Consider the following 11,810-nt stretch of genomic DNA (forward strand, 5'->3'; position numbering starts at 1 on the left):
TAAAAATGTCAATTAGACACATGAATATTACTATATAAGTACATGAAATGTTTACTTTTCATACTATAGTACGAAATATTGTACTTTATATGTGATAATGAAAAATATTTGAAGTGTTTTAGACTTACCTCCAAATAAAATGGTATGATCCCACGTGAGCATCATGGCGGCTTTCGGTGATGCGGACGAGCTTTTTGGCGTGTTCGAGGAAAAGGAGGCTTCCCCGCCGAAACCTGGACCTTCTAAGGAGGAGGGCAAGACACAGAAGAAGGGGAAATATCCGGACAAAGCCAGGTACAGTTTGAAGCCTGTAGGGAGGACGGTGTTTGTATGAGAGCGAATGTTGTGTGTTGTGATCGAACATAATTTTTTGTTTGTGAAACCAACATGCGTGCACATGTCATCAGTAGGGCAGTAACGTTTTACAAGTATGATCGGATAAGATGTGTTGTCGAATCAAGTTAACGATAAAGAAGACGCTATCAGCTTAAGTCAATCAAAGGCAAGAAGCCTCTAGGTTGTAGATCTCAAATATAAAAGCACCCCCCACACACACACACAACAAGGCAATCATAATTTTTAGTGATGGTGGACTTCACCCCAAAAAGTAACGTTAGAGGCTATATCTATCATCGATACGGACAGAAACATAAACAGACATATATGCCAAGTAGCTTGAAATAGTGATTCAGACGTTATGATCTGCTATTTCCTAATGCTTTATTATTATACAATCTTTTTATATGACATCTTTTATGGATTAGTTACAGTGTATGGCTGATAAAGATTAAACATGCCAACATGCCGCTGTGTTATCTACTTATTTACCAACACCTTGTCACTGCATACTGGGTATTCACATTATATTTCCACGTATGACGTCAATGAAAAGCCTCTTTACCTAACTCCATCTGTTCATGTGTTCCCGAACAGTAAGAGTAAGAGGAGCATAACCCAGGAGGAAGAGGAGGATGCTGGGAGTAAGAAACCCAAGACGGTTTCCATCTCTGTCCTGTCGGAACCCTTGAACACAGAGGCTCTCTCACAGGTCAGGCTTACCCGCTTATGATACTATTGATAGTTACCTATAAAACATCCCTCTAACTTTGTCTAAGATGTCTTATAACCTGATATGGACTAGGCAAATATTTTGCAAGACACTATAAATACATGTAATAATATTTATGAATAATACACTTACCTTCATTCATTTGTTCATTCATTGGGCCTAGGAAAAAAAATGTTGTGTTTCCGGTTACCCGACCGACCCTATAAAAAACCCCCCGACCCTAGCCTTTTTTGGGCCGACCAAAAATTTCGAGCGGCTAGTGGTCGGTTTTCAAAATTGGGGATTTTATCCCTGATAAATGTGCTCGTCATTCCAATTTTCTTCGGTCGGGCGGCGTGGATCGAGCGCTAATTGCACGGATCGGGCCGCTATTCAATTCCATTGTCGGCACAATCCTGTGAATTGACGATGAATTGTCGATCTCGCCATGACGCCACAAAGAAAACGTTGTCATTGGTAGAAAATCTGACACCCCGCTGGCGTTTCACAACAAAATTTTCATGTAAACAACTCCGACTGTCTTTGTTTACATCGCGAAAGCTCACCGATACAAAGTAAAACTCCCGCCGGCCGGCCGCGCCCGATCGCATGGTTGCGGCATGGTTTTCGGCAGCTCGACGGAAAAATAATCCATCCCCAGAAGAAATGTTACGCATGAAAATAACAACTACAACTTGTTTTCCTCGTTATATGAGTTTTTGAGGCCGTAAAATGTTTAAAACGGTTGAAATTTGCTCGAAAAAACGGCTCGAAAATTCACGGCGAGAAAGACAACATGGCCGACCTGTTTTCACAATAACAATGGTCAAAGGTCAAGATAGCATCCAAATGTATAGATACATGTAATAAGTACATATTACAGTGCTAAAACGATACTTTAAACGCATGAAAAATATTTTTTCGGCTACAACTGAAATAAAAATTCAGTTATATTTTAGTAAGGTTAATTTTCAAACATTACTGAGAAATTTTCCGAATTAATTGGTTTCTTGTGTAATATAATTGTTGTTTCTATGTATGTGCGGTTGGATGTTGTCATTGATATTATTATTAGAGATTATCACGCTTAGTACCGTGACCCGAGTGTCTCTCAAAAATTGTTTTTGAGTGGAGTTTATAAACATGATCACGTTTTTATTTGTTCAGCTGTGTCAATATGTGATTTGTTTGAGAAATAGGATTTGGTTTAGTTTTTGATATATTAATGTCAGTTAACATCTTTGGAATAAATTGCTCCAAGTTCCAGGTAGTAAATACATGTACATTTTGTATCATGTATTTTTCACTTGTTGAACTTGTGGAAGCACCGTTGGCCCCCGGTTAGGGGTCATCCGGGGAACCTATGCCCAATTTTTTCAAAATTAAGGGTAGAATTTTTTTTTAACATGAGGATAATTAAGTACAGATCTTGAACCTTTCTACTGCCTTATACATCTGCAGTTGTACAGAAAATGTAGAACTGAAGTTGCAGGAAATGACCTCCATTTGTGTTTGGAAAAGACAAAATGCAATAGCTTCCCCCCCCCCAGACCTCCCCCCGCCGCATTGGGTGCTTCGCACCCTCCTCCACCCTGCTCTGAATTTCTGGGGAGATCCCTGTCTGTGTAGTACAAACAGATCATACGTTCATTGTCCCGGCTTTGACTAAAAAAAAAAAAAAAAAAAAAAAAAAAAAAAAGTGAATCCCTACCTACCGACCCTAATTTTTTCTGGACTGTAATAGGAAACACAACATTTATTTTGTTAGGCCTTGTATATATGGGTCATTTAGTGTGAGCTATTCCATGCTTAAAAACCTTCTAGTTGTTATTTTTGTGTAACACTTCCATATAGAACTGTGATGAAACTTTTGGTGTTGTGTTTCCTACTGATAAAAGTTGTTTACATTTTGAGGGTTGGTCCTCTGGCTTCTTTTTAGGCCTTAGTAGCTGCCCAAACTAGCCTTGTTAGACCACTGACATTTAGCAATGGAGTGGGCATTGACCATTGACTTGAGGTTTAATCTGTGAGTGTCTTAAATGTCTTGTCTGAAGTGTTTGATGTTGTCCCCCAGGCTGAACTTGACCTCCTGCCTAAGATCCGTACAGAGACAGTGGACACAGAACAGGCCTGTACACACGAGGTGGCCTATCCTGAGGACTGTAAATATGAACCTGTCAAGGAACTCTCCACTACACCAGCAAAGGTACGAGTATGGCACTGAGGACATAATATCCTCACCTGCTTAATTAACATAGTTTTGAGTTGTTGAAGGAAACATTGTATACATGTAATCGATTTTGTAGAGCAAACATGTATATGTAAAGGCACAAGACAGTTGTCATTGAGTACATGTAGTATATGCAGAAATTCTACTGTTATGTACAAGTGTAGCAATGTGTTTTAAAGGAACAGAAAGTGTCCACAGATTGCCAATGCCACCAGTCTTTGTTGAGGGATGGTTGCAATGTTGTGACGCAGATGGTCTTAGTCTTAGTCTTATGAGTTCTGGATAAAACCCTCTCTGGGGCATAATGTCCAGGAGGTCTCTTTAATACCTTGTGCAAAGATAAAGAAGTCTGTTTTTTATTGACTGTTGTGATGTTTTTCCCCAGGTGTACCCGTTTGTCCTGGACCCGTTCCAGAAGGAGGCTCTGCGATGTCTGGAGAGTAACCAGTCAGTTCTGGTGTCAGCTCACACGTCTGCTGGCAAGACTGTCGTGGCAGAGTGAGTTTGGTTGTCGTCAATGTGTCTCTCTGTTTTTCTTTTTTTAACAGGGAACCATATAAAGTTATGACTGGCTTCCGTTATACAATGTACATGATAATTATTGTTTGTTTGACGGTCTCCCTGCTACTAACCCTGAAACCACATTGTGACCAAAAGGCTATTTTAGCATGGAGAAGGTTAATTCTAGTACTAGGTACATCTTTACCTTATCATTGTGTGAGAGACCCCATCAGCTTAATTCCCACTGAAGCTAGGTACTAATTTTCACCATTGAGTCAAGTCAGGAAATACTTGTAAGTTATGGCACAGCGGTGGGATCTGCTAGTGATTCGAACCCAGAACCTTTAGATTCTAAGCCAACAACCCTACCCTAACCACAATTCCATATTGCCACCTATTTCCTACAGATATGCCATTGCCATGTCCTTGCGAGTCATCTACCTAGCAGCTACCTTTAAAACTGCAGACCTCAACCATTTTTTAATCTTAATGCTCATTCTCCATACTTCTTTAGGTATGCCATTGCCATGTCTTTGCGAGACAAACAGAGAGTGATCTACACCACACCCATCAAGGCCCTGAGTAACCAGAAGTACCGGGAGCTGTATGAGGAGTTTCAGGATGTCGGGCTGATGACAGGAGATGTCACCATCAACCCCACAGCCTCCTGTCTCGTCATGACAACAGAGGTTTGTTTGTTTGTTTGTTTGTCTAACATTATTACCAACAAACACTTAGTAACCAGAAGTACCGGGAGCTGTATGAAGAGTTTCAGGACGTTGGACTGATGACGGGTGATGTCACCATCAACCCTACTGCCTCCTGTCTCGTCATGACAACAGAGGTTTGTTTGTTTAACATCACCATGGTAACAGGTGCTGCAGCAGACACCCTGTGATGTTGGGTTACTAAGTACATATATAGCAGATGGCAGGACAGAGGTGGAGGGGCTGGTCACCATATACATGTGTTTGTCAGGCTTATTCATGTAAAGGTGAATATTATGCATTTGCTTTGCAGTTGTTACATCTCTAGTTGTTGTTTTCTTCACAAGATCCTGCGGAGCATGTTATACCGAGGGTCAGAGCTGATGTGTGGTTACATGCTTGTATGACTAATGTTGGTTATGATGTTTTCTTCACCAGATCCTGCGGAGCATGTTGTACCGAGGGTCTGAGCTGATGTGTGGTTACATACATGTACTGTTGGTTAAGGTGTTGTGTTATTTACAGATCCTGCGGAGCATGTTATACCGAGGGTCAGAGCTGATGTGTGGTTACATACATGTACTGTTGGTTATGATGTTGTGTTATTTCCAGATCCTGCGGAGCATGTTGTACCGAGGGTCAGAGCTGATGTGTGGTTACATACTTGTATGAGTAATGTTGGTTATGATGTTATTTCACCAGATCCTGCGGAGCATGTTATACCGAGGGTCAGAGCTGATGAGGGAAGTGGCCTGGGTGGTGTTTGATGAGATTCACTACATGAGAGACAAAGGTGGGCACCTTGTTAACATTTGGTTTCTGCATGCACCCAGCTTGCAAAGTTACAAAGTTTACAATGTTACAGTCTGCCCTCGTTTTATGTGTGTTTCACCCACAGATGTGGTTTGGGAGGAAAGTAAAAGACCTGTTTTACATATGTATGATGTGTTTTACATTTACCCACAGAGCATTGTTTACTTTGGAAGGAAACCATCTTCCTTTTGCCCTTTAAGTGTAACAGGAAGACGATTTTGACTTGTGTTTGATGTATTTTTGACATGTTTGACATGTATTTGATGTGTATTTAACCCACAGAGCGTGGAGTGGTTTGGGAGGAGACCATCATCCTGCTACCAGACAATGTGCACTATGTGTTCCTGTCTGCCACCATCCCCAACGCCAGGCAGTTCGCTGAGTGGATCTGCTGGCTTCATAAACAGGTGGGCAGCGATTGGACAATGGGTTGACCAGTGGATGTATTGGCTTCACAAAAGATTGATCAGTCAACCAGGCAACAATTCAACCTGGTTCAAACAATCAATGGATCAACGAATTATTGCAACATCAGAACTTATAAAAGTGTCAGGAAATGTGTCTTGACGCTACTTCTATGTTGGCAACTTGCCACAGGCAAAAAGCAGCCATGTTGAGATAGAGGGAAGCCAACTGTTCACCTCATCTCTTATATGAGATGGTAAATTGAAATAGTGGACTGTGACTAACAGTTAATGAGATGGTCTCATGGTAAGGGTTGCTGACTTGGAAGCATAAAGCTCCTGGTTTGAATCCCTAGCAGATCCCAATGATGTTCCCTTGTGCAGCCTGTACTTACTGTACAAAATGTAGGCAGTTGACTGGTTATGAAAAACAAACAAACAAACAGACAAACAAACATGGACTGTAAACATGCCTTCACTATCTAAATCCCCACTGTGTTCTGTCCCCCTCTAGCCGTGCCATGTTGTGTACACAGACTACAGACCCGTGCCGCTGCAGCACTACATCTTTCCAGCAGGGGGCGATGGTTTACACCTGGTGGTGGACGAAACAGTGAGTAATGTCTTATAGGTTTTTCAGGGATAGAACATCAGCATAGATGCACAATGAAGTAGCTATGAATCATTTGCCTGTTGAGCTAAGACTGTAACTTAAAAAAGAAACTATTTGTTTAACGTTTTGTCTTGAAATGCTGTAGTGTACAATGACTCCTTGGTACACTCTGTCCTTGTCATATGAGTTCATGTACATATCTCAGGCTCCTTAAAACGTCGTAGAAAAGTTGTTTATTTGAAAACTCTTCTTTCATGAAGAATTATTGTAAATCTACCTTACGCAGGCATGATTTTATCTTTTTATGTCTTCAAGAGTGCACGCTTTTTTTCCAGGGCACGTTTCGAGAAGACAACTTTAACACTGCCATGGCCGTACTGAGAGACGGGGGAGACAACTCTAAAGGAGACAGGTGGAGCAAGAGGGGGTTCACTAAAGGTACTCAGTCCAGAGATCTCCCCAGAAATCTAGAGAATGATGGTGCTAGGAATAAAACCAGAAAAGGGATACTGTCAAGCTCCAAAGACTGGATTATACATCTACTAGTAGCCTTTTGCCTTTTTTCAAATACAAATAGAGGCCATTTGCTGGGGATTTGCTAAAGGTAGTCGTCTCTATTCACATGTCTCCTCAGAAATGTTGGTGCTAGGAATGAAACCTGAAGGGGAATACTGTTAAGCTTTCTTTTTAAATAGAAAAGGAGGCCATTTGCTAACAGTTTGTCTTTACATCTTATTTGGAATAAGCATTCCTCTCTTTTCCAGGCCCGTCCAATGCCTTTAAGATAGTGAAGATGATCATGGAGCGGAACTTTGCACCAGTTATCGCCTTCAGCTTCAGTAAGAAGGAGTGTGAGGCGTACGCACTGCAGATGTCTAAACTGGACTTCAACACAGGTAACGTGTGTCGTCTTTTTATTTTCAACTACAGTCAATTGCAAGGGACTAAGCAAATTTGACTATGAACTGTCAGACACGTGACCACTACATAGTATTACATGTATCTGATCACGAGCATAAATGACACCGCTGCAGGCCTTTAGTTTCTACTGAGATATCCTCAGTCACTATCACCTTTTTAATTGACATTTATACACAGCTCAAAGATTGTCCAAACTTGACTTGAAGTCTTCAAATGTCACTCTTTTGTTTTCCAGATGAGGAGAAGAAGCTCGTGGAGGAAGTTTTCTTCAATGCCATCGACTGTCTGTCAGATGAAGACAAGAAACTGCCTCAGGTGTGACTTGAGACATTTTTATTTTTGCTAGGCTGGTTTTGTGCTCTTTAAATGTTTTAACAAGTGAGCATCATGACTGAAGAACATATGGATTATGGTTTTCAGTAGAAGAAATAGTGAAATTTTTAACCCTTCAAATTGTTGTTTGGGCTCTCCGTTTCATGTCCTCTACATGTACACGATACATGTTTACTATTTCTCTGTCACCACACCGCTTGCCTGCGAAGCTGGTGTTTTAGGACAGTATACTGGTTACACAGATACAGATATACTGCATGTCAGTGAAGGTTAGACATCCAGGTAATAAAATAGGCCAAAAAACAGCAACTGGATATGATTTTGGAAACAGTCAAAAGTGTTTCTAAAATCATATCCAGTTGCTTGAGTAACTGTTTTTTGGCAGATATGCTGTAACCTGCAGTACCTTGTAACCCCACCAGGTGGAACATGTTCTGCCCCTGCTGAAGCGAGGCATCGGGATCCACCACGGTGGGCTGCTGCCCATCCTGAAGGAGACCATCGAGATCCTCTTCTCTGAGGGACTCATCAAGGTTGGTCTGTTTCCTCTTCACTAAAAACAAGTGTTAATTAACTAGAGAAGAATATTGTATTATAGCCTGGAGTCCAGCCATGTTAGCTTTACATGTTAGCTTGTTCACTCCCCAAGATTCACTACCTGGCCTACAATGTACCTACTAGTACTAAGGAAGTGGACTAATGCTAGCAAGGCTAAATTGTACTACTGGTATCTTGTATTATTGCAAGCCAAGCCATTGTTCCTCACAATGTTTTCAGTCAGATATAGCTTAATTGCTGTAACAGTCTATTGAAGCTTTGACTTCGGTTACTCAAAAGGATGTATATGTGTTTGACATTATGCTAGTTAGAGGTTCTTAATTACCAATCATCAAATTGTTTCCACATGGAAGACAGGGAAATTGCAAATCCATGAAGACAAGTTTGTGAGCTGTAGAAAGAGTGTAAAATGTAGTAATGTCAGAGACCAAATGGGTACAGTTTATGACCAAATTTACCTGGCGTTTTAAGATTCTGCTGATAGTTTTTTCCAAACATCCCCTGCCCCCCTCCCCCAGGCCCTGTTTGCTACAGAGACCTTCTCCATGGGGCTGAACATGCCGGCCAGAACTGTGCTCTTCACCAGCGCTCGCAAGTTTGACGGCAAGGACTTCAGATGGGTCAGTCTGATTTACTTTGTACTTAGATTTTTTTTCTTACATTTCATTTCTTAAATGGTTCTAGAATTCATTAAGTTATGTGATATTGCAAAGTTGAGGGTGAAAGATTCTATTTCGTTCCAATCTTGTTTACTTTAAATTTTCCTCTTTACCAAGATTAATCTCTTACTATGTTTCAAACTTTGAAGAAGGCTGTGGGCCAGTTAACAAAGTTGACATGATATCATTAAAGTTTAAATCACATGATGTAGATGTTTAAAAATGATGTAGATATTGTTTTGACATGAGCGAATTTTGTCAGGTGAAGTAGTGTGATCTTTGAATTATGACCTCTGACCTGGTGTATGACCCTTAACCCCTACCCTTTCCCCCCTGACCAGGTGTCCTCGGGTGAGTATATCCAGATGAGCGGCCGTGCGGGGAGACGAGGTCTGGACGAGTATGACCATTCACCTCTAACCTTTCCCCCATGACCAGGTGTATGACCCCTAACCTCTGACCCTTTCCCCCCTGCCCAGGTGTCGTCGGGTGAGTATATCCAGATGAGCGGCCGTGCGGGGAGACGAGGTCTGGACGAGAGAGGAATCGTCATCCTCATGATCGATGAGAAGATGGGACCAAGTGTCGGCAAGAACCTCCTCAAGGTGGGCTTGTCAAACTTTACACTGATCTTTAGACATTGTCTTGAAGTGAAGTCTTGACTTACATGTAAAACACTGATCTTCTGGTATTGTCGTGGCAAGACGATCGTAACTTAAACAGATCCTAAAAGCATTGTCTTGATAAGACTTGACTTCAGCAGCTAAAGTCTTAGTTGTACGGAATCTTTGTGAGTCTTGGCAAGAGCCAAAGTCAAGTGTTAATGTTGATACTTATAGTTCAAATGCCAAGGAACTTGCAGATGTTTCTGTAGTTGCAGATTGAACTGTCTTTAACACACTTCTCCAGTGTGACTTGTTGAAAATGACACACACATTTTGTAGCTCTTAAAGTCAGTATCTTTCTTATTTAGTTCAAGGGCTAGCACCTTGCAATTTTGCAAGTCATCTTCAAACATATTGAAAATAATACAATATTTGTTCCTTTATGCACCACAGTTTCTAACTGTCATTGTTCCCCCCCCCCAGGGAGCGCCCGACCCCCTGAACAGTGCATTTCACCTGACCTACAACATGGTTCTGAACCTGCTGAGAGTGGAGGAGATCAACCCTGAGTTCATGCTGGAGAAGTCCTTCTACCAGTACCAGAACTACAGCTCCATACCAGGCATGATTACTAGTAAGTACTTACTGTTACAGTAACTCTACCAGTACCAGAACTACAGCTCCATACCAGGCATGATTACCAGTAAGTACTTACTGTAACTCTACCAGTACCAGAACTACAGCTCTATTCCTGGCATGATTACTAGTAAGAACCCGCCGTCATATGTCCATTCAAAACCTAGTAGAATGTACAAAATGTATGCCAAGTAGCCTGACCACATCATGCTTCTAGGCAACCAATAGAGGTACACAGTTCTTTTTTCCAGTACCAAAACTACAGCTCCATTCCTGTCATGGTGCCTACAAATGTAGCAAAAGTGAACTTTTCATTAACTTCTTACATTTACCAAGTGACTTAAGTTATTCAATTCTTCTGCCTCTTGTAGATTTCCTACAAGAAAGCCACAGTTCCATGCTTCAATACCTTATTCTTTCCTCAGAACTACAGAAGCTACAGGAAGACTACAATGCCATGACGATTCCCGAGGAAGACTCCATCACAGCGTACTACAAGCTCCGTCAGCAGCTAGACAAACATGGTCAGGAGATTGAGGGGTTCATCCACAAGCCCAAGTACTGTCTGCCCTTCCTGCAGCCCGGGCGACTGGTGAAGGTCAGAAACGCTGAAGATGACTTCGGCTGGGGCGTCGTTATCAACTTCCAGAAGAAGGCCAACCAGAAGGTTTGTTTACTCTTACATAATCAATGAACAAACAAACAAATAGATAATTAGATTAGTATCTATGCAGCGCTCAAAATTTTTCACTGCATGCCAAGAATGTTTAGTTAAGTTCTTCCCACACCATGCACCGCATGGTGCAGTATCCATCCCCAGTCCTATAGCCCTTGGGCCACACTGTTTTGCAATACAGCAGGGGCATGTCCACTGGTAGTTGTGTGCGTTTAACTACCATTAGGCCACACCAATTTAATTTCTTGGTTAACAGATTTTTCTAGAAAAATAATGGAGCGGGCGGGCGAAAAATAAATAAAATAAAAACAGCCCTAGGCATCCTATTATGGCCCAAAATGGTAGGATAGGAGCCATAAAGTCAACACACCAGGCTGGTTCAAAATTTAAACAATGAATTTTGAACTTTTAATGATACCACTGCATTGAAAGATGGAACAACTGTAACAACTAGGATGAAAAGCACTGTTTTCAACTGTTCAGGGCAAAAGATGAGCATTTTGCAGTTGATTCTGAATTTTTATTTTTATTTGCATATCAGAAAAAAATGAAGCGGCGAATCCGTTAACCAAGAAATTAAATTTGTGTGGCCTTATGATACTCTTTCCCTAATGCTGACTGCAAAGCATAGAACTTAGAAACTTCAAAGCAGTATGTACAATTTTGAAATTCTTTCTTATGACTTAGCCGGGATCAAACCAACTACCTATTGAATGCAGGAAACACTCTAGCTGACTTACTTGTAGCCATCGCATTGGTCTTACAGGTACATCAACAAACACTGTATATTCCTACCCCCCTCCCCAGGCCCCCAACAACAGCTCTGCGGAGCCCCTGTATGTTGCAGAGGTTCTCCTGCTCTGCTCTAAAGAGTCTGTCTGCAACGCCTCCACGGAGTCTGCCAAGCCCTCCGGGCAATGGCCCGTTTTTCTGAACTTCCAGATTTTCTTCCTCTTCCATAATTCCCAGGTTCCCAGTTAGCTCTAAAGAACCCTGTCTGTTGCAGGAGTTTTCTGTTATGGATCAGGCTCCCTGCTTACCATTTTATTTTCTTAGTTGTAGAACATATTAAGTTTGGCAAAGACTGATTTGGTACAACCCCCCCC

At 41.6% G+C, this 11,810-nt stretch overlaps 1 protein-coding gene across 2 annotated transcripts in view; it reads left to right on the forward strand.

Annotated features, from left to right (window-relative positions):
* Positions 1–151: 151 nt before the first annotated feature.
* The window catches only part of LOC109467068 (superkiller viralicidic activity 2-like 2), a 26,678-nt gene continuing 15,019 nt past the window's right edge, over positions 152–11,810 (forward strand). For both annotated transcript variants that reach the window (XM_019764972.1, XM_019764973.1), the window contains exons 1-16: positions 152–294; positions 934–1,048; positions 3,123–3,254; positions 3,664–3,776; positions 4,294–4,468; positions 5,189–5,279; positions 5,582–5,706; positions 6,218–6,316; positions 6,652–6,754; positions 7,081–7,212; positions 7,473–7,552; positions 7,993–8,103; positions 8,647–8,748; positions 9,267–9,392; positions 9,876–10,026; positions 10,454–10,695. In XM_019764972.1, coding sequence (XP_019620531.1) covers positions 164–294; positions 934–1,048; positions 3,123–3,254; positions 3,664–3,776; positions 4,294–4,468; positions 5,189–5,279; positions 5,582–5,706; positions 6,218–6,316; positions 6,652–6,754; positions 7,081–7,212; positions 7,473–7,552; positions 7,993–8,103; positions 8,647–8,748; positions 9,267–9,392; positions 9,876–10,026; positions 10,454–10,695 — 2,028 coding nt within the window. In that variant the 5' untranslated portion in view covers positions 152–163. The remainder of the gene's footprint in view (positions 295–933; positions 1,049–3,122; positions 3,255–3,663; positions 3,777–4,293; positions 4,469–5,188; positions 5,280–5,581; positions 5,707–6,217; positions 6,317–6,651; positions 6,755–7,080; positions 7,213–7,472; positions 7,553–7,992; positions 8,104–8,646; positions 8,749–9,266; positions 9,393–9,875; positions 10,027–10,453; positions 10,696–11,810) is intronic.

The sequence above is a fragment of the Branchiostoma belcheri genome, unplaced genomic scaffold (genome assembly GCF_001625305.1).
Source record: "Branchiostoma belcheri isolate BF01 breed outbred unplaced genomic scaffold, Haploidv18h27 scaffold174, whole genome shotgun sequence".
Classification (NCBI taxonomy): Eukaryota; Metazoa; Chordata; class Leptocardii; order Amphioxiformes; family Branchiostomatidae; genus Branchiostoma; species Branchiostoma belcheri.